This window comes from Saccoglossus kowalevskii, chromosome 4 (genome assembly GCF_978046115.1).
Source record: "Saccoglossus kowalevskii chromosome 4, keSacKowa6.1, whole genome shotgun sequence".
Classification (NCBI taxonomy): domain Eukaryota; kingdom Metazoa; phylum Hemichordata; class Enteropneusta; family Harrimaniidae; genus Saccoglossus; species Saccoglossus kowalevskii.
In genome coordinates this window covers 32079726-32104213 of record NC_140644.1, presented here as the reverse complement: position 1 = coordinate 32104213, position 24488 = coordinate 32079726, and the positions used below count along the sequence as shown (strand labels likewise).

At 37.1% G+C, this 24488-nt stretch overlaps 1 protein-coding gene across 1 annotated transcript in view; it reads right to left on the bottom strand.

The window, feature by feature from the left end:
- Positions 1–24488, bottom strand: part of LOC100376706 (lipopolysaccharide-responsive and beige-like anchor protein) — a 254065-nt gene that overhangs the window by 165963 nt on the left and 63614 nt on the right. The window contains exons 2-7 of the mRNA XM_085498391.1: positions 15725–15829; positions 4023–4149; positions 3192–3292; positions 2686–2781; positions 1504–1625; positions 502–628 (exon numbers count right to left, since the gene is read on the bottom strand). Of these exons, the coding sequence (XP_085354517.1) occupies positions 502–628; positions 1504–1625; positions 2686–2781; positions 3192–3292; positions 4023–4149; positions 15725–15829 (678 nt within the window). The remainder of the gene's footprint in view (positions 1–501; positions 629–1503; positions 1626–2685; positions 2782–3191; positions 3293–4022; positions 4150–15724; positions 15830–24488) is intronic.

Here is a 24488-nt window from a genome sequence, read left to right as displayed (position 1 = left end):
CCAGTAATTTAGTTATAAGATCAGAAAAATAATATACCATATTTAATCTATTAAAAGTGCATTCCCAATAAAGAGGTGCATGTAAGCAAACACATTGTTTTGGTGGAAAGTATACCTAATTCACACTGAATTAATCCTGCTAAAATTGTTGTAAGTGCAAAAACTTCTAAAAATAAAAATAGTTAACTGCATGGGAGTCATATATTCTGGCACTGGCTGACAAATATTTGTTTTTCTAAAAACATTCTCACTTTTTGCCAGTAATAATAAAGAATGCTTTATGTGACTGATATTAACGGAAGCCCACCCATCTCCTCATGTATTTTGGGAACATAAGTTTTATAATATGTCTGTAACAAACTAGAACAGAAAAATCAGGAAGAATACTGGCATCACAAATTTGTCACTGGAATCATTGATTGTTTAAGTATTTTGTACGTGTACATCATGGCCACCAAAGGTCAGATGTCAACTTGGAAACATCTTGACAGCTATACTTACTTTACGAGGCTGGAAATCATATTTGATGCAATGCTGAAATCCTTTATTTTTACTTTTCATTGCCGTGACAACCAAACATGAACCCATGAAATGGGCAGAGTAGCCAACTCCTTTCCCTGTACGAAAGCTGTAAGTAGAAAGACAGAATTAATTTAAATATGTAAACAATACATTTCTTGAATGTTACATTCTACTATAATTAAACTCCTTGCAGATGACAATGTAAAAATTAGTAGGGCTATTGAGTGAAGTACAGCAGAATCACAGATGTTGAAAGTCCCAAAAACAAAGCTGATTCAACTAATTGGTACTGCGATATGTGTGTATGTGTGCGGTGGAGGGCCAGCAGGAAACTTTGCACACTCAATCACTCATTAAAACTTAATACGCAATTTTAAGTCATAAATCAAATCACAATTTGAAGACCCAAGGAGACGTAAGTGGTGACAATGTATTTTTGATGCATATAACCCCAAGCAATCAAATCACATTAGGTCATCAAAATACCACTAAGTGATCTTATTTGTAAATCTATATTCATTGAATAATGACATGATCCATCAATTGTTTGATGACAGCCCTCAGTTGATACCAATTTAGCAACCATTCAATTTGTCAATCACTTGCGTATACAATTCATCAATCCAGGCGATAACTTATAAGTAACCATGACAACTGAGTGGTTTCTTAGAAAGTATTGATTTTGAATGCCAAAGCATTGCTTCAAACGTCAATGATCTTGAAACCATATCTCCCATCTGCATTGTAACTAATGAGACTTGTGCATTTTTTTTTACCAGATTAGCTTAAAATGTGAATAAGATAGATTGACTTGGGTACCGTATTTGTGTTATTAGAAGCACACATAAACTGAACATGGCATATATTGTATGTCATAAGTGTTACAAACATATAAAAGTGCATGCACACATTGTCACTGCCTGTGGAGGCATCCAAAAGGTGATATATTCTACTCTCTCAGATATTACAACACATACTTACCAGTATAGATAAGGCTTCACTCTATCTATGTTGATACTGTTGATTGGATCCAATCGGAACCAAGTTGAGAAAGTAAAACCATTCTGATAAGGCCACTTGGCCACAGGGGGAAGGGCAACAGCCTATAAGAACAGAATGACAAACAATCATTATATTACACAAATTGAACCAGGTAGTTAACAATGAAACCATGGAGGTAGAAAAGAGAAGGAGTAAGGACGCTATTTAAGCCCATGTTAATCTTATAAACATCCTTTGTTTTCAGTCTGGTTAAGCCACTTATTGTTTTTGTTTAGAAGTCGTTTTATCTACATGATGATAGCCGCTTATTTACACAAGAAAACGAGAGTAGAACTGAAAAAAATAAATTACGTTTAAACATCGTCTATATAATTGAATGCGCAAACCATAAATACCAGAATTGTGCATGCGTAATGACCTTTATCGGACCACAAAGGTCATTTCACACTTGTAGATACCGGAAATTCTGCATACGGACGCTCCCAAGATGTGTGCTTACTTCTTTTTGATATTTTTTATCGCAATAGTCGTCCAACTTTGGACATTGATTAAAAAATTCCCGCAAATTTCCGCAGTGAAATTTAAAGATACATGATAAGATTATAACAAGATGTTTTGACTCGTCATTTTTCATTGGTGTGCAGAACTGTGCAGATGTCGAAAATCACGCCTTTTGTTGTAATAGATTTCGGGCATTGAGTACACTCAGCATACGTTTTTCGCGGCATTTTGTATTATTGTTATTTGTTTGGGCATGCGCAGTGCGGTGAGAATCTTCGTGAAGCTTCCGAATACAGCCGAAACACGTAAGCCGATTAACTGTGACATTGTACAGCGTGTTTGCAAACTAATTACAATGTGTACTGAGTAAACAAATCCAAAGCATCATGAAACCAGCGGAAACAATAGCGTCCTCACTCCTTCTCTTTTCTACCTCCATGATGAAACAAGTATGATTCTATTTGTGGCAGGTACTCCGTTTACACTTTTCATCTGTCAACTTTCACTGTGCAATACCATCTTCCGTGAAAACAGTCTATGGTTTCGAACATTTCAAAAATTCCAGATGAAAGTCTCAATGACTTCCAGATTTATTTTTGTTTTGTATTTGTACATGATCTAAGTACACATATTAATTAAAATAACATCAAATTGACTTACTGCACCATTTTTGCCTGGAAAACTAAAGAATGCATCTGAACCACGTCTAAGCGGCATTTGACGTAATATTAGCAGCAGCTTAGAAGCATGTCTTGGCTGTGAAAAGAAAGATACCCAGTCAATATGTATTATTTCACTTCACAGTATTCAGATTATAAAACCAGGATTTCTGACAAGAATATAATGAGTAACTAAACAACACACATTTTAACCACAGTTGTATACGATGTAGGTTAGGGTTAGGGTATGGGACCCATACTGAATAAAAGCAGATGAATAAATATCTCTTTTTACTTGACAATAAATATATCATTAATTTTCAACAGATTCTTAACACAGTTTATTTTTTATTCCATGAATATAGCCTCATATTTAGGCCATGTTAGTATTATAAACTTAAAATGTGCATGACTTTTTACATTTTTAATACAAAACCTTTTTTCATTCACAAGAAAACTAAATGTGTGCACTTGTTTTTCTGGGACTAATTCTGCTACCTGTCTTACCCATTTTCCTTGATCTCCTTTAAGACAGCTAAAAAACAACTTGAGTTCTTTTACTGTGATACTGTAACTAGCCAACACACCCAGCATATCAATCAACAAATCTGGACAAAGAAAAAAAAAGATTAATATTCAATATATATTTTGTTGGCATTGAAGTAATCTGGAAGTAGGTCACATGTCAGTGAGCATTATACAAACACAGCACCCTCTATAGGGCAATATGGGCAGATAAAAAAAAAAGATCAGACCTTATTGAGTGCAGAAATCAATTGAATTAGGAAAAGGGTATTATGATAATATATAGCCCATCATTGTCACTGAACACATGAAAATCTGTGTAAATTAGAATACTCGGTGAAAAACTGTTTTTCTTAATATGTAAATTTTGACAAATCATTCAAAATATATTGTCAACTTGAATATTCACATTCAGTTTTTCATATGCTATTTGCTATTCCTGTAAGTTGAGCCCTCTAGTGTCAGAACACTTATGATGTCAAAATGCACTCTCCCTTGCAGAGTCTTTGTGACCTAGGGAGCCACAGAGAGCCGCAACTAGTGGGGTGTTCCCTGGCAACTACCTAGCTTAGTGATAAAAGACCCATAGTCTCTGCGAAGGAGAATGGTGAAATGATGTATATGGATCAAGGCAATATCAGCCGAATTAACAACTGAGATTGATTGTGTAGTTCTTCATCTTAAATCTAGTCAAATTTAAAAACAAATTGGATCTGAACAACTACCACCAAGACATCATATGACTAATATGTTTGTATGCTATGGAAGTCTCCAAATGTTACAGATATATTGATATTCAATCAATTACATTACCTGAAATAATATCATGATCATCTTTCAGTCGTTTTAATGTATACTCTATAAGTCCTACTTCAGTACATGCTTGTAGATTACGTACACTCTTCCTGATAATTGCAATAAACATACTCCAGATTTCGGCCTACATTCAGAGACATTATAGCCAGTATTAGATTTAATGATAATAGCTTTATTACATAACAATACCATCAAGGGTACAGTATGGTTAAACACTTGTAGACTGATTAAAATTGTTCACTATGTTCAAAGGTATCAAGACATGCATGCAAATCTCCTCAATGACCTCTGTGAGTTTCAAGCATAGGACAATGTGCTGCCTTCTAGAGGCCAAACATTTTTATGTTTCTGAAGCAATATTTTGGTTCAAATATTTATACAAATGTCCATATTTGGTCATTATGTGACATCATCATATAATAGGGTGCCATGTGATATTCTATACAGATATGTTGAGATGCTACCCATTAAAATAGCTATTATTAATAGTAATCTACTACTGCACAGTAATGATTGAACTGTATATTACACATGAATGCTCAATTTCAGTAGCAGTTCATATTACATCATGTCTGCACCATTACGCTTGATTACAAACTCGTATCACAATCAAAGTAGCCTAAGGCCAGCAAGCAATGCACTCAAAATATAATCAAAACTAAATTTGTATACTGACAAGCCTTGGATTAATAATAGTAAATACTGCAGAAATGAATGGGAAATACTAATGAATGGGGTAATTGACAGATTGCTGGTTTAGTTCTATTTGGGCACAAAGTCAAATCCAGTCATTGATCAACACCTTCTGATCTAATAACTGCAGATGGTTAGACTGCCTGTCCAAACACATGATGGTTAGACTGCCTGTCCAATCACTTGACGGTTAGACTGCCTGTCCAATCACTTGACGGTTAGACTGCCTATCCAATCACATGATGGTTAGACTGCCTGTCCAATCACATGATGGTTAGACTGCCTGTCCAATCACATGATGGTTAGAACGCCTGTCCAATCACATGACGGTTAGACCGCCTGTCCAATCACATGACGGTTAGACCGCCTGTCCAATCACATGACGGTTAGACCGCCTGTCCAATCACATGACAGTTAGACCGCCTGTCCAATCACATGATGGTTACACTGCCAGTACAATCACATGATGGTAAGACTGCCTGTCCATTAACATGATGGTTAGACTGCCTGTCCATTAACATGATGGTTAGACTGCCTGTCCAATCACATGACAGTTAGACTGCCTATCCAATCACATGATGGTTAGACCGGCTGTCCAATCACATGACGGTTAGACTGCCTGTCCATTAACATGATGGTTAGACTGCCTGTCCAATCACATGATGGTTAGACTGCCTGTCCAATCACATGATGGTTAGACTGCCTGTCCATTAACATGATGGTTAGACTGCCTGTCCAATCACATGACAGTTAGACTGCCTATCCAATCACATGATGGTTAGACCGCCTGTCCAATCACATGACGGTTAGACCGCCTGTCCATTAACATGATGGTTAGACTGCCTGTCCAATCACATGATGGTTAGACTGCCTGTCCAATCACATGATGGTTAGACTGCCTGTCCATTAACATGATGGTTAGACCGCCTGTCCAATCACATGATGGTTAGACTGCCAGTACAATCACATGATGGTTGGACTGCCTGTACAATCACAGGATGGTTAGACTACCTGTCCAATCACATGATGGTTAGACTGCCTGTCCAATCACATGATGGTAAGACTGCCAGTACAATCACATGATGGTTAGACTGCCTGTCCAAGCACATGACGGTTAGACTGCCTGTCCAATCACATGATGGTTAGACTGCCTGTCCAATCACATGATGGTTAGAACGCCTGTCCAATCACATGACGGTTAGACCGCCTGTCCAATCACATGACGGTTAGACCGCCTGTCCAATCACATGACGGTTAGACCGCCTGTCCAATCACATGACAGTTAGACCGCCTGTCCAATCACATGATGGTTACACTGCCAGTACAATCACATGATGGTAAGACTGCCTGTCCATTAACATGATGGTTAGACTGCCTGTCCATTAACATGATGGTTAGACTGCCTGTCCAATCACATGACAGTTAGACTGCCTATCCAATCACATGATGGTTAGACCGCCTGTCCAATCACATGACGGTTAGACTGCCTGTCCATTAACATGATGGTTAGACTGCCTGTCCAATCACATGATGGTTAGACTGCCTGTCCAATCACATGATGGTTAGACTGCCTGTCCATTAACATGATGGTTAGACTGCCTGTCCAATCACATGACAGTTAGACTGCCTATCCAATCACATGATGGTTAGACTGCCTGTCCAATCACATGACGGTTAGACCGCCTGTCCATTAACATGATGGTTAGACTGCCTGTCCAATCACATGATGGTTAGACCGCCTGTCCAATCACATGACGGTTAGACCGCCTGTCCAATCACATGACAGTTAGACCGCCTGTCCAATCACATGATGGTTACACTGCCTGTCCAATCACATGATGGTTACACTGCCAGTACAATCACATGATGGTAAGACTGCCTGTCCATTAACATGATGGTTAGACTGCCTGTCCATTAACATGATGGTTAGACTGCCTGTCCAATCACATGACAGTTAGACTGCCTATCCAATCACATGATGGTTAGACCGCCTGTCCAATCACATGACGGTTAGACTGCCTGTCCATTAACATGATGGTTAGACTGCCTGTCCAATCACATGATGGTTAGACTGCCTGTCCAATCACATGATGGTTAGACTGCCTGTCCATTAACATGATGGTTAGACTGCCTGTCCAATCACATGACAGTTAGACTGCCTATCCAATCACATGATGGTTAGACTGCCTGTCCAATCACATGACGGTTAGACCGCCTGTCCATTAACATGATGGTTAGACTGCCTGTCCAATCACATGATGGTTAGACTGCCTGTCCAATCACATGATGGTTAGACTGTCTGTCCATTAACATGATGGTTAGACCGCCTGTCCAATCACATGATGGTTAGACTGCCTGTCCAATCACATGATGGTTAGACTGTCTGTCCATTAACATGATGGTTAGACTGCCTGTACAATCACAGGATGGTTAGACTACCTGTCCAATCACATGATGGTTAGACTGCCTGTCCAATCACATGATGGTAAGACTGCCAGTACAATCACATGATGGTTAGACTGCCTGTCCAAGCACATGACGGTTAGACTGCCTGTCCAATCACATGATGGTTAGACTGCCTGTCCAATCACATGATGGTTAGACTGCCTGTCCAATCACATGATGGTTAGACTGCCTGTCCAATCACATGATGGTTAGACTGCCTGTCCAATCACATGATGGTTAGACTGACTGTCCAATCACATGATGGTTAGACTGCCAGTACAATCACATGATGGTTAGACTGCTTGTCCAATCACATGATGGTTAGACCGCCTGTCCAATCACATGATGGTTAAACTGCCAGTACAATCACATGATGGTTAGACTGCCTGTACAATCACATGATGGTTAGACTGCCTGTACAATCACAGGATGGTTAGACTACCTGTCCAATCACATGATGGTTAGACTGACTGTCCAATCACATGATGGTTAGACTGCCTGTTCAATTACATGATAGTTAGACTGTCTATCCAATCACATGATGGTTAGACTGCTTGTCCAATCACATGACAGTTAGACTGCCTGTACAATCACATGACGGTTAGACTGCCTGTACAATCACATGACGGTTAGACTGCCTGTCCAATCACATGACGGTTAGACTGCCTGTCCAATCACATGATGGTTAGACTGCCAGTACAATCACATGATGGTTAGACTGCCTGTCCAAGCACATGACGGTTAGACTGCCTGTCCAATCACATGATGGTAAGACTGCCAGTACAATCACATGATGGTTAGACTGCCTGTCCAAGCACATGACGGTTAGACTGCCTGTCCAATTACATGATGGTTAGACTGCCTGTCCAATCACATGATGGTTAGACTGCCTGTCCAATCACATGATGGTTAGACTGCCTGTCCAATCACATGATGGTTAGACTCCCTGTCCAAGCACATGACGGTTAGACTGCCTGTCCAAGCACATGACGGTTAGACTGCCTGTCCAAGCACATGACGGTTAGACTGCCTGTCCAATCACATGACAGTTAGACTGCCTGTACAATCACATGACGGTTAGACTGCCTGTACAATCACATGACGGTTGGACTGCCTGTCCAAGCACATGACGGTTAGACTGCCTGTTCAAGCACATGACGGTTAGACTGCCTGTCCAATCACATGACAGTTAGACTGCCAGTACAATCACATGATGGTTAGACCGCCTGTCCAATCACATGACGGTTAGACTGCCTGTCCATTAACATGATGGTTAGACCGCCTGTCCAATCTCATGATGGTTAGACTGCCAGTACAATCACATGATGGTTAGACTGCCTGTACAATCACAGGATGGTTAGACTGACTGTCCAATCACATGATGGTTAGACTGACTGTCCAATCACATGATGGTTAGACTGACTGTCCAATCACATGATGGTTAGACTGCCAGTACAATCACATGATGGTTAGACTGCCTGTCCAATTACATGATAGTTAGACTGCCTATCCAATCACATGATGGTTAGACTGCTTGTCCAATCACATGATGGTTAGACCGCCTGTCCAATCACATGACGGTTAGACTGCCTGTCCATTAACATGATGGTTAGACTGCCTGTCCAATCACATGATGGTTAGACTGCCTGTCCATTAACATGATGGTTAGACCGCCTGTCCAATCACATGATGGTTAGACCGCCTGTCCAATCACATGATGGTTAGACTGCCTGTACAATCACAGGATGGTTAGACTACCTGTCCAATCACATGATGGTTAGACTGACTGTCCAATCACATGATGGTTAGACTGCCTGTCCAATTACATGATAGTTAGACTGCCTATCCAATCACATGATGGTTAGACTGCTTGTCCAATCACATGACAGTTAGACTGCCTGTACAATCACATGACGGTTAGACTGCCTGTCCAATCACATGATGGTTAGACTGCCAGTACAATCACATGATGGTTAGACTGCCTGTCCAAGCACATGACGGTTAGACTGCCTGTCCAATCACATGATGGTAAGACTGCCAGTACAATCACATGATGGTTAGACTGCCTGTCCAAGCACATGACGGTTAGACTGCCTGTCCAATCACATGATGGTTAGACTGCCTGTCCAATCACATGATGGTTAGACTGCCTGTCCAATCACATGATGGTTAGACTGCCTGTCCAATCACATGATGGTTAGACTGCCTGTCCAATCACATGATGGTTAGACTGCCTGTCCAATCACATGATGGTTAGACTGCCTGTCCAAGCACATGACGGTTAGACTGCCTGTCCAAGCACATGACGGTTAGACTGCCTGTCCAAGCACATGACGGTTAGACTGCCTGTCCAAGCACATGACGGTTAGACTGCCTGTCCAAGCACATGATGGTTAGACTGCCAGTACAATCACATGATGGTTAGACTGCCTGTCCAATCACATGACAGTTAGACTACCTGTACAATCACATGACGGTTAGACTGCCTGTCCAAGCACATGATGGTTAGACTGCCTGTCCAATCACATGACGGTTAGACTGCCTGTCCAATCACATGACGGTTAGACTGCCAGTACAATCACATGATGGTTAGACTGCCTGTCCAATCACATGATGATTAGACTGCCAGTACAATCACATGATGGTTAGACTGCCTGTCCAATCACAGGATGGTTAGACTGCCAGTACAATCACATGATAGTTAGACTGCCTGTCCATTAACATGATGGTTAGACTGCCTGTCCAATCACATGACAGTTAGACTGCCTATCCAATCACATGATGGTTAGACCGCCTGTCCAATCACATGACGGTTAGACTGCCTGTCCAATCACATGATGGTTAGACTGCCAGTACAATCACATGATGGTTAGACTGCCAGTACAATCACATGATGGTTAGACTGCCAGTACAAACATAGTTGAACTCTGGTGACCTTGCCCTTTGTTATATAATATAATTCCCTTTATCATAGTTTGTTTCAATATAAATATGCATTGTCATAATTAATTTTGAATACAACAAGTTTTGGGGTTGAACCAACAGTGGGGAATCAGTCTACCGAATGTCCTTAAAAGATGTAAATATCTTACAAAAACATTGGTGCCTTATTTGTTTAATTATTTTAAGGAACATAATTTCCAGCTTTATTCAAAGTAATTCAGATATTTTAGAATAAAAACAAATGTCTCATTGCAAAAAAAAAGTGCTGCATTTAGATGTGAATAGATTCATAAAACATGCAAGATAACAGAAAAATTTAGCTGGCTTTAGTCCAAGTATTTTGTACAGGTGTCTGCCAAAAATTAATGATTCACTGAGACAAATATGAACTGCCTCATTGTGTGACTACTGTATTATATGAAAAGTAAAAAAAAAACACCCTTTATGAATAGCTATCATGTTGCAAGCTCTGCTTTGTATGCAAATCAACTTAAATAGTTGGTGTCCAGTGGAGGGAGAAGTCAACAGTACTGTTGCCTCCTGAGAATCTACATCTTCAAACACTGCAATCTTTGAAGTGCGTTTTTAAACTAGTATTATAAAAACTCTATCATTCTGTTCTAATAGCTGAAACATATTCCTGTGAGTTTTCATTTGTCGAATGAAATGTTTGTCAAATACAGAATACATATATTTTAGAATAATTTTCTTTTTAAAATGTGGATGAAATGTTTTGCTTTTAATGTATTTTTTATGTATTGTTTTTGATTTGATAACTTTGAACTAAACAGATTTTCTATTAGCTTCAGATCTTGATCAAAGTTAGGCACCCAGTTCATAGGAGTGCTTATATTGATTTTCTGACATCTTGTTTTCTGTAAAGATTTTATTGGTAAGTTTGCAAATGTGTATCAGACTGTGCAATCTCTCCATGAGTTGGTTTTGAAACCCAGTATGGAATTCTGAGATACATTACCAAGAATATTATTACAAGATAAATCATTTGCTTCATTGAACACATATAACAATGCATATTTCCACTGAGATCAGTGACCTTTGATGTGTATCACCAGTGATCAGTCAAGTAGAAACAGTCAAAATATTTTATCAGATTTTCTCAATTTTTGCATGATACTTTCATACAGGACATCTGTTGTTCAAACTCAGGGAAGACTTTATACTGATGAATAAGGTGACCAAGTTTGATAAAGTTTGGAATAGAATTAGTAAAGTTATTATGCACACAATAACAATTATTAACGACGACGACGACAATAACGACGACGACGACAATGACGACGACAACGCCGGACAAAATTTTTCCCTTAATATACCTTTCCCTTCCATCTTTGATGGTACGGGCAAGGTAATCACATGATGGTTAGACTGCCTGTCCATTAACATGATGGTTAGACTGCCTGTCCAATCACATGATGGTTAGACTGCCTGTCCAATGACATGATGGTTAGACTGCCAGTACAATCACATGATCGTTAGACTGCCAGTACAATCACATGACGGTTAGACTGCCTGTCCAATCACATGATGGTTAGACTGCCTGTCCAATCACATGATGGTTAGACTGCCAGTACAATCACATGATGGTTAGACTGCCAGTACAATCACATGATGGTTAGACTGCCTGTCCAAGCACATGACGGTTAGACTGCCTGTCCAATCACATGATGGTTAGACTGCCAGTACAATCACATGATGGTTAGACTGCCTATCCAATCACATGATGGTTATACTGCCTGTACAATCACATGATGGTTAGACTGCCTGTCCAATCACAGGATGGTTAGACTGCCTGTCCAATCACAGGATGGTTAGACTGCCAGTACAATCACAGGATGGTTAGACTGCCAGTACAATCACATGATGGTTAGACTGCCAGTACAATCACATGACAGACTGCCTGTCCAATCACATGACGGTTAGACTGCCTGTCCAATCACATGACGGTTAGACTGCCTATCCTATCACATGATGGTAAGACTGCCAGTACAATCACATTCAGATTCCTAGGCATTCCCCTCAGCAAATAAATTCAGATTCCTACTAGTAGGCATTCCCCTCAGAAAATAAATGCAGATTCTTCGGCAATCCCTAGTGCAAATTAATTAGATTTCCTGGCATTCCCCTCAATAAATAAATTCAGACTCCTAGGCATTCCCCTCAGCAAATAAATTCAGATTCCTACTAGTAGGCATTCCCCTCAGAAAATAAATGCAGATTCTTCGGCAATCCCTAGTGCAAATTAATTAGATTTCCTGGCATTCCCCTCAATAAATAAATTCAGACTCCTAGGCATTCCCCTCAGCAAATAAATTCAGATTCCTACTAGTAGGCATTCCCCTCAGAAAATAAATGCAGATTCTTCGGCAATCCCTAGTGCAAATTAATTAGATTTCTTGGCATTCCCCTCAATAAATAAATTCAGACTCCTAGGCATTCCCCTCAGCAAATAAATTCAGATTCCTACTAGTAGGCATTCCCCTCAGAAAATAAATGCAGATTCTTCGGCAATCCCTAGTGCAAATTAATTAGATTTCTTGGCATTCCCCTCAGCAAATAAATTGAGATTCCCAGGCATTCACCTCAGCAAATAAATTCAGATTCCTAGGCATTTCAATGTACATGTTTATACTCAAACCAAAATTGAAACATTACTACAATCTAATCATGGCTGTATAAAAATACCAAGAGAATTAGTGGTTGTAAGTGTTCCCCAAATCTAGCAACAATTTAGACAGGACTGATGGTTAGACTGCCTGTCCAATCACATGGAGCAAATTAATGAGATTTCCTTGCATTTCCCTCAATAAAGAAATTCAGATTCCTAGGCATTCCCCTCAGAAAATAAATTCAGATTCTTCGGCAATCCCTAGTGCAAATTAATTAGATTTCTTGGCATTCCCCTCAATAAATAAATTCAGATTCCTAGGCATTCCCCTCAGCAAATAAATTCAGATTCCTAGGCATTTCAATGTACATGTTTATACTCAAACCAAAATTGAAACATTACTACAATCTAATCATGGCTGTATAAAAATACCAAGAGAATTAGTGGTTGTAAGTGTTCCCCAAATCTAGCAACAATTTAGACAGGACTGATGGTTAGACTGCCTGTCCAATCACATGGAGCAAATTAATGAGATTTCCTTGCATTTCCCTCAATAAAGAAATTCAGATTCCTAGGCATTCCCCTCAGAAAATAAATTCAGATTCTTCGGCAATCCCTAGTGCAAATTAATTAGATTTCTTGGCATTCCCCTCAATAAATAAATTCAGATTCCTAGGCATTCCCCTCAGCAAATAAATTCAGATTCCTAGGCATTTCAATGTACATGTTTATACTCAAACCAAAATTGAAACATTACTACAATCTAATCATGGCTGTATAAAAATACCAAGAGAATTAGTGGTTGTAAGTGTTCCCCAAATCTAGCAACAATTTAGACAGGACTGATGGTTAGACTGCCTGTCCAATCACATGGAGCAAATTAATGAGATTTCCTTGCATTTCCCTCAATAAAGAAATTCAGATTCCTAGGCATTCCCCTCAGAAAATAAATTCAGATTCTTCGGCAATCCCTTGTGCAAATTAATTAGATTTCTTGGCATTCCCCTCAATAAATAAATTCAGATTCCTAGGCATTTCAATGTACATGTTTATACTCAAACCAAAATTGAAACATTACTACAATCTAATCATGGCTGTATAAAAATACCAAGAGAATTAGTGGTTGTAAGTGTTCCCCAAATCTAGCAACAATTTAGACAGGACTGCATTTAATGCTTTATCATTTATAAATCAAATTATCGTGTAACCATTAAATTAATTAATCAATCAATCAATCACCATATAACAATAATTATTATCATTTAGTTAATTGTCAAGAAACGTCCAGAGTAATATAAAAAAACAACTAAAAAACACTCACACCTGCTATTTCAATTATAAAATTAATATAATAAATGAATTATTAAATCTCTCTGGACCAAGTCGATGCTGAAAGCTATTTGTATGATGAATTGAATATGTTATCATCTTATATATATATGGTTTGTAGAGTCAGTTGATATCAACCAGCCATTTATCAATAACAAAGTCTGATTAGTAATTTACACTATTTTGATGTGATGTCTTCATAAGCCATCGTATTTGCAGTTGTTACCACCTTTTTTTTTTCGATGATCATTAGAATTATTACCGTTCTTAGAAATATACATGCATGATTGAAGTTGCCATTAATTATTACGAATATAATTGCATCATGTGTAATTGTTCTATTCAATAATTAATTTACCAGGTTTATATTTTCTGGTGTTTCCAGCAGATACTGGAGAATACAATATGTAAATGAGGGGTTTACCTGTAATGTTACTGTACAATATGTAAATGAGGGGTTTACCTGTAGTGTTACTGTACAATATGTAAATGAGGGGTTTACCTGTAGTGTTACTGTACAATATGTAAATGAGAGGTTTACCTGTAGTGTACTGTACAATATGTAAATGAGGGTTTACCTGTAGTACTGTACAATATGTAAATGAGGGGTTTACCTGTAGTGTTACTGTACAATATGTAAATGAGGGGTTTACCTGTAGTGTTACTGTACAATATGTAAATGAGGGGTTTACCTGTAGTGTTACTGTACATTACGTAAAAGAGGGGTTTACCTGTAGTGTACTGTACAATATGTAAAAGAGGGGTTTACCTGTAGTGTACTGTACAATATGTAAAAGAGGGGTTTACCTGTAGTGTTACTGTACATTATGTAAAAGAGGGGTTTACCTGTAGTGTTACTGAACAATATGTAAATGAGGGGTTTACCTGTAGTGTTACTGTACAATATGTAAATGAGGGGTTTACCTGTAGTGTTACTGTACAATATGTAAATGAGGGATTTACCTGTAGTGTTACTGTACAATATGTAAATGAGGGGTTTACCTGTAGTGTTACTGTACGATATGTAAATGAGGGGTTTACCTGTAGTGTACTGTACAATATGTAAAAGAGAGGTTTACCTGAAGTGTTACTGAACAATATGTAAATGAGGGGTTTACCTGTAGTGTTACTGTACAATATGTAAATGAGGGGTTTACCTGTAGTGTTACTGTACAATATGTAAATGAGGGATTTACCTGTAGTGTTACTGTACAATATGTAAATGAGGGGTTTACCTGTAGTGTTATTGTACATTATGTAAAAGAGGGGTTTACCTGTAGTGTTACTGAACAATATGTAAATGAGGGGTTTACCTGTAGTGTTACTGTACAATATGTAAATGAGGGGTTTACCTGTAGTGTTACTGTACAATATGTAAATGAGGGGTTTACCTGTAGTGTTACTGTACAATATGTAAATGAGGGGTTTACCTGTAGTGTTACTGTACGATATGTAAATGAGGGGTTTACCTGTAGTGTACTGTACAATATGTAAAAGAGAGGTTTACCTGAAGTGTTACTGAACAATATGTAAATGAGGGGTTTACCTGTAGTGTTACTGTACAATATGTAAATGAGGGGTTTACCTGTAGTGTTACTGTACAATATGTAAATGAGGGATTTACCTGTAGTGTTACTGTACAATATGTAAATGAGGGGTTTACCTGTAGCGTTACTGTACAATGGCTGAGTAATTCCAGCATATACATGACATTCTCAGGGTCTTCAATGATAAAATTTACTTCCAGATCAAACTCTCCACCAACCAACTATAATAATAAAACAAAACAAAATTAATTAGAAATTATGCGGAGATATACATTGTTTGGTTTCTTATAATAATCATCTGTATTCAACAGTTCTGAAATGTTTATTTTTATGTGATAAATGGACATTCAATGCATCTAGGTGCAGGAGCCATACATGTGGAAATGCACAACAGGTTCAGCCCAACCACCTGTGTCACTGTGATGCCTTAAACTTTGGTATGAGTCCTTATAGCAGCATGTGATGTGTATCAACTACCCATAATGGTAAATCCTTTCACCAAGTTTGAAATAAATCGGCCAACACATGTCCAAGATGTCATAATACCTTTTTTTAACAACTAAAATTTTCAGTACTCAGCCACCTGGCATGTATGCCATAATGTACTGTCTACGTATAAAGTTTGAAATGAATTGCTCAAAGCATGAGAGAAATAGCTAAAATAGAATTTGTCAAGAACTAATTGGCAACCAATCGGCCATTTTTAGTAAAATTTACAAATCAAAGTACACCAACACATGCCCGGGACTTTGTTCGTCCAAACTGGATGATCAATTAATTTCATTTTAAATTCTAAGGAACAGTTTCTACAAAGTAGGGTTTATTTTGAACATTACCAGGAACAAGGACGACATATAAATAAAACATTTCTCTGATCTTTTGAAAAACCTACATGAATAAATACACTAGGAGTGACTAGGCAGCAGCTTTTGTGAAGCCCAGACATTACAATGAACTCAAACATACTCAAGGGAATTACAATTTCACACTATGTATAATGACATCAAAATAATTCATGATGAATGCATAGTCCTTAGTTGCATGGAAACAAGAACACAACAAATTCCCAATCTGTTACTCTTTACACTAACAATAACAATAATAGCAGACTTGTCAAAAAACTCTCATTAGTGCCATGCAAGGTAAAAGCACTTAAATATAAAAAAAACTCTTCTACATTGTATGCCCATAGATTTTAAGCCAAACACATCCCCTCCAATTGATTATCGATTACTTCATGGAAAATTATTCTGCTACACAATCTGCCATGTAGAATCAGGAGCAACTACTTTGTACTATTCAGAGTCAATAAAAAAAAAAATCACAAGAAAAACGAAAAGCAGTCAATACCTCTTGTTACATAATAAATTAGCAGTGAAGAATGCTGGGGTTTACACTACAATGAAGACTGCACACTCTAGAAGATAAGTGTACACTTCAATAAGGGAAAGACCATTCTTATTTCCGGGAATTCAGGAAGTTTACTGTTACCAAGGTAACTGAAGTATAGATATATACTACTGACAGTAATAAAATAGAACCTGGTTTTTAGACAAGGGGTCAACATGTCAACTTTAACGAAATAAATCTGCATAATTTTTTCAATAATTTTAAACCTATTCATTTGGTTCAAAACAAAACAAAAACAATCCTAGAAAAATCAATAAAAATATTGTCCCAAAAAGTCGAAAACAAAATTATTTACTGTTCCATAAAATGTCATATTTGCATTTGTTTTGAATTGTATTTGGACTTGTTTAAATTTCACCTTAATTGGGGTACATTATTATTACTACAAGCAGTACTTCATGCAAACAAAATACAGAAAGACATGGATGAGTTTTCAAATAAATATTAAAATTGAGTCATCTGCATGTTTCCAGATGGGTGTTTGAATTGCTGGAAGTAAACACATTGTTTTAACAGAAATCAAATCATTAGTATAATATCCTTTTCTACTAGCAATATGGGCTCTAACCATTTAGTATGGAAACTGACAATATAGAGACAACATACACAATAAATCCAACCACATCAATAGGAACACAGCAAGCAAATTGGATTTTCATCAATATAGACATGTGGTTAATTACAGCTCAATCCAGAAATCCAGTCGACTGATATAGTACAAAGATAAAGCCAGGCGATGAAGTTATCAATTTATAAGTTTAAATTAGTCGGTTAATATAAAAAAGACGACACAATCAATCCACAGATAGGAGATTCCCATGGGAAAGTAACCTATCTCTTTCACTTGACCTTATACAAATAAAGTTTATATTCATTCACTGCAATCACTGGCAAGATTTGAATTAGACATAATAATAAGACTGTATCAGTCTGAAGCTTGGGAGAAGTATACAAGAGACGCATCGTATCAACAAATCTTAGCAGATATTCACAAATCCGCAATAAAAAATAACATTATTAAAAATTTACAGTGAAAAAGTTAGAAAAGGAGAGAATTATTGAGTCTGCAGGATTTACATTTGTACCCTTGCAATTGCTTTTGAATTGATGGTCAGTTAAAATTCTTACTCATACAGGTATTCAAATTTCTAGTGTAAAATATTTTTATTAGCATTTAATTTCACTATTTTGAGCATACTCAGTAGGGTTTAAAATTCACCAATTTGACCTTGAAACCATGAATTCTATTATAATATTAAATATTTCACATGGATTCAATTTAGTAAAGTTTAATAATACACAAAAGTAATAAAATTAAAATCCGGTGAATAATTAATGCATTTACAGTATGTAGGCTGGATTGATTGCAACCAATCAAAGTAAAATACTCGCTCTTCATTGGTCAGTTTAAATGCTGCATGCTGGGAATTCTTCCAAATTGACTTAGACCCTAAAATTAGTTTCATTCCTTGTCATAGTGCACATTAGTGGGAACTTCAGTTTGGGCCTTGTATATGGTTCTTTTTTTGTTTTAAGAAATTTTGCATGAGAGTGAAGTGTGCCGTGAATTGTAGAATAAGGAAATGTTTATTGTGCATGTGTATTTCGAGGACATGTTTCTGTTTCAGAAAGACAATTTGCAACATTAAAGTGATGACAAATAACAATGGACAATATTAATATTCCAGAATATAAAATAAACATAAAACAGTGAAAATGAACAATCTATCTTTTAGATGCAAATAAAATAATTAATTGTGTTTTAATACATGTATTGAAAAGCATGTAAAGAAATGTTAAACATTGAAAATAGATACTGCTCAGGTTTAAAATTAAAACTGCGTCTTCTCCATGGGGAGAAAAGCAAAATAGTTTTTTCTTACATTGGCAGCATTTTCCATCAACAAAATCAAATTAATAATGTGTCAATTACATGTACATGTAATAGCTGACCATTATTATATTCACTGACCATCTTTCATGTGTGTTATTATTGAGTTTATGAGATCTTACAAGGACTTTGGGAATATTATATGAGTCTGATGTTGAGTTTTGTTATTGAATTTCCCACTAACAATACCACGTACATGTACCACAGGGGGGAATTACCTGATTAGTAGCCTGGTAACCTTCCTTTTATATTGTGGGTCAGTCATAATATGAAGAGGGAACCAGAAAACGAGAGAAAGGTAACCAAGCTATCTGAATGCCATATTGATTTTAACAGATTCTAAAAGTGAATGATTAAATATGGATTGCGAAAATTTCAGATAATATATCTGGTCATTAATTTAAAATATTACCTCATCAACTTTCAAAAGAGTAACCCGCTAATCATAATACATCACCGCCACCATTATTCGGACCTTGTTATGTAATTCATGCTGTGACTAGAGAGTATTTTATTGAACATCACTGGTTTAATTTATTTTATTTAAAAGACCCATAGCGTAATTGCAGAAAACACCCATAGTGTTCAATGAACTGTATAATTGATTCACGTTGCCTTTCTCAGCATGCTGTATATGTTGTTAAATAGCAGTTTAACAATTTTTAAAAATAATGTTTTTTATTACATATGTACTGCAGTTTATTTTGATTCGTCCCTGAAATCAAAATCGGTATTTCCACAACCCATATGCAAATGAGGTCTGCGAGCAAACAAAGTACTCCCTTCAGGAGTACAGTTTTTCGAAATAAACAATATTTAGAAGTATGATATTTTCCCCTTGGGGTACATGAATATACTTGCCGAGTGAAATGAAATTTGAACAACAGTAATGGTACTTTCAGGCAGTCACTTATTTTGGCCCAAACTAATTTGCATATCACCCATGCAATAATGTTTTCGGTATTTTCACGGTCGATATGCAAATGAACATGGTATTTTCATTGGCTACCGAACTATTTTTATTTTGTAAACACATTTTCATCTGCTATTTTTATCCAGTTCAAATCGTTCAACAACATTTTTGGCATGTCAGGTGTACATCACATGGAATACTACGATTGGGAGAACTTAATGTATGTTGACCACCTGGAAACTGAGTTTTATAAACCTTGAAGGGCTTTCAGAAGATCCACCAGCAGTAAAAATCATCGATTACTAGTATCCAGCCGCAACCATCAGCATCGAGATACCAGGTTTCTGCTGGCGACGTTGCGGCGTTACTCAGTTCCAAATAAAAAATACCAACGCCAAAAGAGCAACATTTTAACCGGTAATCAAGACTCAGTCAATCCACGACCAGCAAGCAACATCACACACGAAGTTGTAGCGTGCAGCTCAGCGACAACCGCTGTCGACGAAAGTCATCCCGTCAGTGGAGTACCGCAGTTGCACGGCATGTTTGCCATGCACAATTATGTGGCAGAACTTTTAACTTCAACATAAACTGTGTATCATAGTCGTCCAGTTCAAGTTCTGGTTCTGCCGTGGTCCCAACTAAATGTCAACGAGTTATTTATTCGGACTGTGACTCAGATTAGACGTCTGATTATTTTAATTTCAAACAAACAGTGACACGTGTTCTCCGGGTGCGTTCTACACTGACACGCGCTGCTAGGGCGTAACACTTATATTGGAACATATTAATGGGCAATGGGGTTCCCCGACCTAAATTCCATCCCGGTTTGCACGTTCTTTCTTTAATACGAAATAATCAAGTATGAAACAAATGTAATAATAACAGAACCCCACACCCTCCCCGTGGCTTTCGTTGCGTATGGAAGTTATTTTCACTCGAGATGCGGTGTATTCTGCTGTACTTTCACTCGCTTCGCTCGTGAAAGTACAGCCGCAGGATACACCGCATCACTCGTGAAAATAACTTCCATACGCAACGAAAGCCACGGGGAGGGTGTGGGGTTCTGTCATAGTATCAGATACTATCGGCAATCTGATTAAATAAGATCCCGTTTCAGCATTTTATTATTTTTTTTCCCTTTTTTTAAAAATATGTATTGAATTATTTTTTTTCATGTGTTTTTTATTCATTTTAATATAATATGTATGTGCTGTAAATCACAAAATCCACAAGTGGCAGTAATTAAAATAGTACAAAATAATACGTGTATGTACGTTATAAAAAAAAATAGTAAAAATAAATACTGATAGTAAAAATTAAATAGAAAATAACGAAATTAAAAAATGCACATTGTACACCACATTAGATTTTAATAAGAATGCTATGAACAGGACAGTAAATGCAGTTGAATGAAGAATGACTCACAGCCATGTTGACTGAAAGAGATCAATCATCTAAAAATACAAAATCAACATTGAATAGGTCGCAATAAAACTATTTAAAAATATACTGGAAATACCACTAAATTTTAACATATTTTATAAGAGTGACAGCAAATCATTCAACATTACAGATGTTTGCAATCTCTCTAGTATACAGCAACATTCTCAAGAGACAAAACATAAATTCACCACAAGAGGGCAGTATAACAATCAAGATATTTTGACTATTAAAGCATGATAAAAACAAGGGTTATCTGAAAATTGACATCATTTTAATCACTAAATGTCATGTAAGATAATTACCCTACTTTACATTTATATACTGCATATTAGCATGTACTAAAGTCTCCTGTAAGGAATCTTAATTCTGCTTTGTTCCTAACTAATCTATGAACTCATTTCTATAAATACTTCAAATTTAACACATGATTTTTACTTGTGTTTAAAAAACATTTAAGAAATTAAAATTAGCTCTTTCCCAAACAAGCAGCCTATTGGCTGAGATAGCTCCGCTGTTAGCAATGCACATTGCAATTAAGAACTAGAGATATCATTAGAAAATGAACAATATGAATAGTATCAAAGCAATTGGACTTGTGGTTTTCAACAAGAAGTCAAAAATATCATTTTTTACCAAACATGACAAAAATATTCATCAAAATTAGAGAATTAAAGATATTATCATGAAATGAACAAACCTAAGAGAGGTCTACCCAAGGTACATATACACCAAGTATCAAAGCATTCAGGCTTGTAGTTTTCAAGAAGAAGTCGAAAGAGTAAAACATTGACACGGACAACGATGGACACTCACTCATATGATAAGCTTCGCTCGACAAAGTCGACAGCGGAGCTAAAAAACATATGTGCAACCCATAATTAGTCCCCGTTCGGACGAAGTCCGAAAACGGGGACTTATAATTCGGTCTCCGTCCGTCCGTGTGTCCGTGCGTCTGTGCGTCCGTCCGGAGTCATATCTCAGAATCCCTTGGACCGATTCCGTTCATTCTTTGCATGTGCCTAGTACTTTATGTGGGACATATGCACATGCGGTGGTTTAGCGATTCAATTTAAAATGGCCGACTGGCAGCCATCTTGTTTTTTGAAAATGTCGTATTTTGGACATGCTTTGTCAGTTTTCATTCAAATTTAGTACATAGATCATACATGTTAGGATACATGTCCCCGATCATCTGTGAGTTCCTGAGTCTGTCCGTCCGACCGTCCGTGTGTGAGTCTGTCTGTGCGTCAGTCTATCCAACGTCATATTTCAGAATCCTGTGGACCGATTCCGTTCATTCTTTGCATGTGCCTAGTACCTTATGTGGGACATATGCACATGCAGTGGTTTAGCGATTCCATTCAAAATGGCCGACTGGCAGCCATCTTGTTTTTTGAAAATGTTGTATTTTGGACATGCTTTGTCAGTTGTCATTCAAACTTGGTACATAGATTATACATGTTAGGATACATGTCCATGACGATTTATTTCGCAATTGGATCAAAGATGGTCGACTGGCAGGCATCTTGTTTTTGTTTTTTTATGCGGTATCTTGGACGTGCTCTGTCAGTTTTCATTCAAATTTGGCACATACATGTACTTTATACATGTTAGGATGCATGTCCATGACAATTTGTTTCAAAATCTGGTCAAGGATGGCCGATTGACAGCCATCTGACTTTTTGGCCTTACTACTATATTTCCACAATTTATGTACCATTTTCATTCGTATTTGGCACATACATCATACATATCAGTGTGTTTCATAATCAGATCAAAGATGGCTGAATAACGGCTGTTTTTATTTTGGCTATATTACCATGACACGAAACAAGTGTTTTGATGTAAATAAACAATCTGTTGTATATGCCACTTGGAACTCAAGTTTCAAGGACACGCTCGCGACAACCCCTCCGCTTTAATATGACGAGCACAAAGAGAACTTAACGGGGACTGTGTCATTTTCAATGACTTGTTTATCTTGAGATAGAAGTATTTAAAGAGAAAAGGCAGATGAAACTTTACATGTCCACTTTGCGTGCAGGTAAGAACAAACCCTGCCAGGGCCAACCATGAATAAATAAATCTATTTGCTGATGTGATTTGCAAGTGCAGGCATTCTGGCTTCAATTTTAAAATCGGGTTCTAGAATATTCACAACAAAATTGGTAGACGAGCACAGATTATACACATACAACTCCATAAAATGCTTTATTGTTTTATAAATACATGTAAAATCCATGCATTATTTTGTGTTTCAAATAAACTACACTACACTACACTACACTACACTACACTACACTACACTACACTACACTACACTACACTACACTACACTACACTATACTATACTACACTATACTATACATGTAAAATGATATAATAGTAAAATAAAAATGTGTTCAATATCTTGTGTATCTACAGCTGGCCTAGGAGGAAACACAAATTACAGAGAACTAACAGCAATTTATAATTGGACCTGTGAAAACTAGTATAAAACCTAGAGGTCTATGAAATGAAGGTAATCTTTCAAAATTATAACAGTGCTTCAAAAAGAAGAACCATTATACTGAAATGACAAGACATGTATTACCTAAGGAGTTAACCATACACAGTGTTATCACAATTTGTTATTCAGCTACAGGAGTTTACTGGAGAGAAATTTGCACAAAGTCAACAAGTTCAATCCATAATGACATTTCAAGAATCTTTTACGTGGGGGATATAAAGCACGGCCAGCATGGATTAAGAAGTTGAAATACTCATTTCCATGGCAACTGCAATGACTATAGCTGGCCCATAGCATTGTACCTTCTTTAATAGAACGCAACACAGAGACAAATACATGTAGCTAAAATGAGTTGTTTCCTTACAGACATCTTTCACTGGAATCACAATATAATGACAGAGATAACTGACATTTGATTGCTGTAAGTTATGTTACTGATGGAAAGCAAATTTGAAATGCATAGCACATATAAACCAGTAATCCAATTTATAGTGATAATGCAGATACATGTACAGTAAAGGTTGTTCATAGAGTCCATTACAATCAATGTATGCCCACACTAGGACCGGGGTTAGAAACGCAGGACCTCATAATATGTATATCAGCTAATAATTATATAAACATATGCAAAGTTATCATCCTTATTCAAGGACCACACTCACTAGTTTTAAATTGTGCTCAATTAATTTTCAAAAAACTAAAATGTTATAA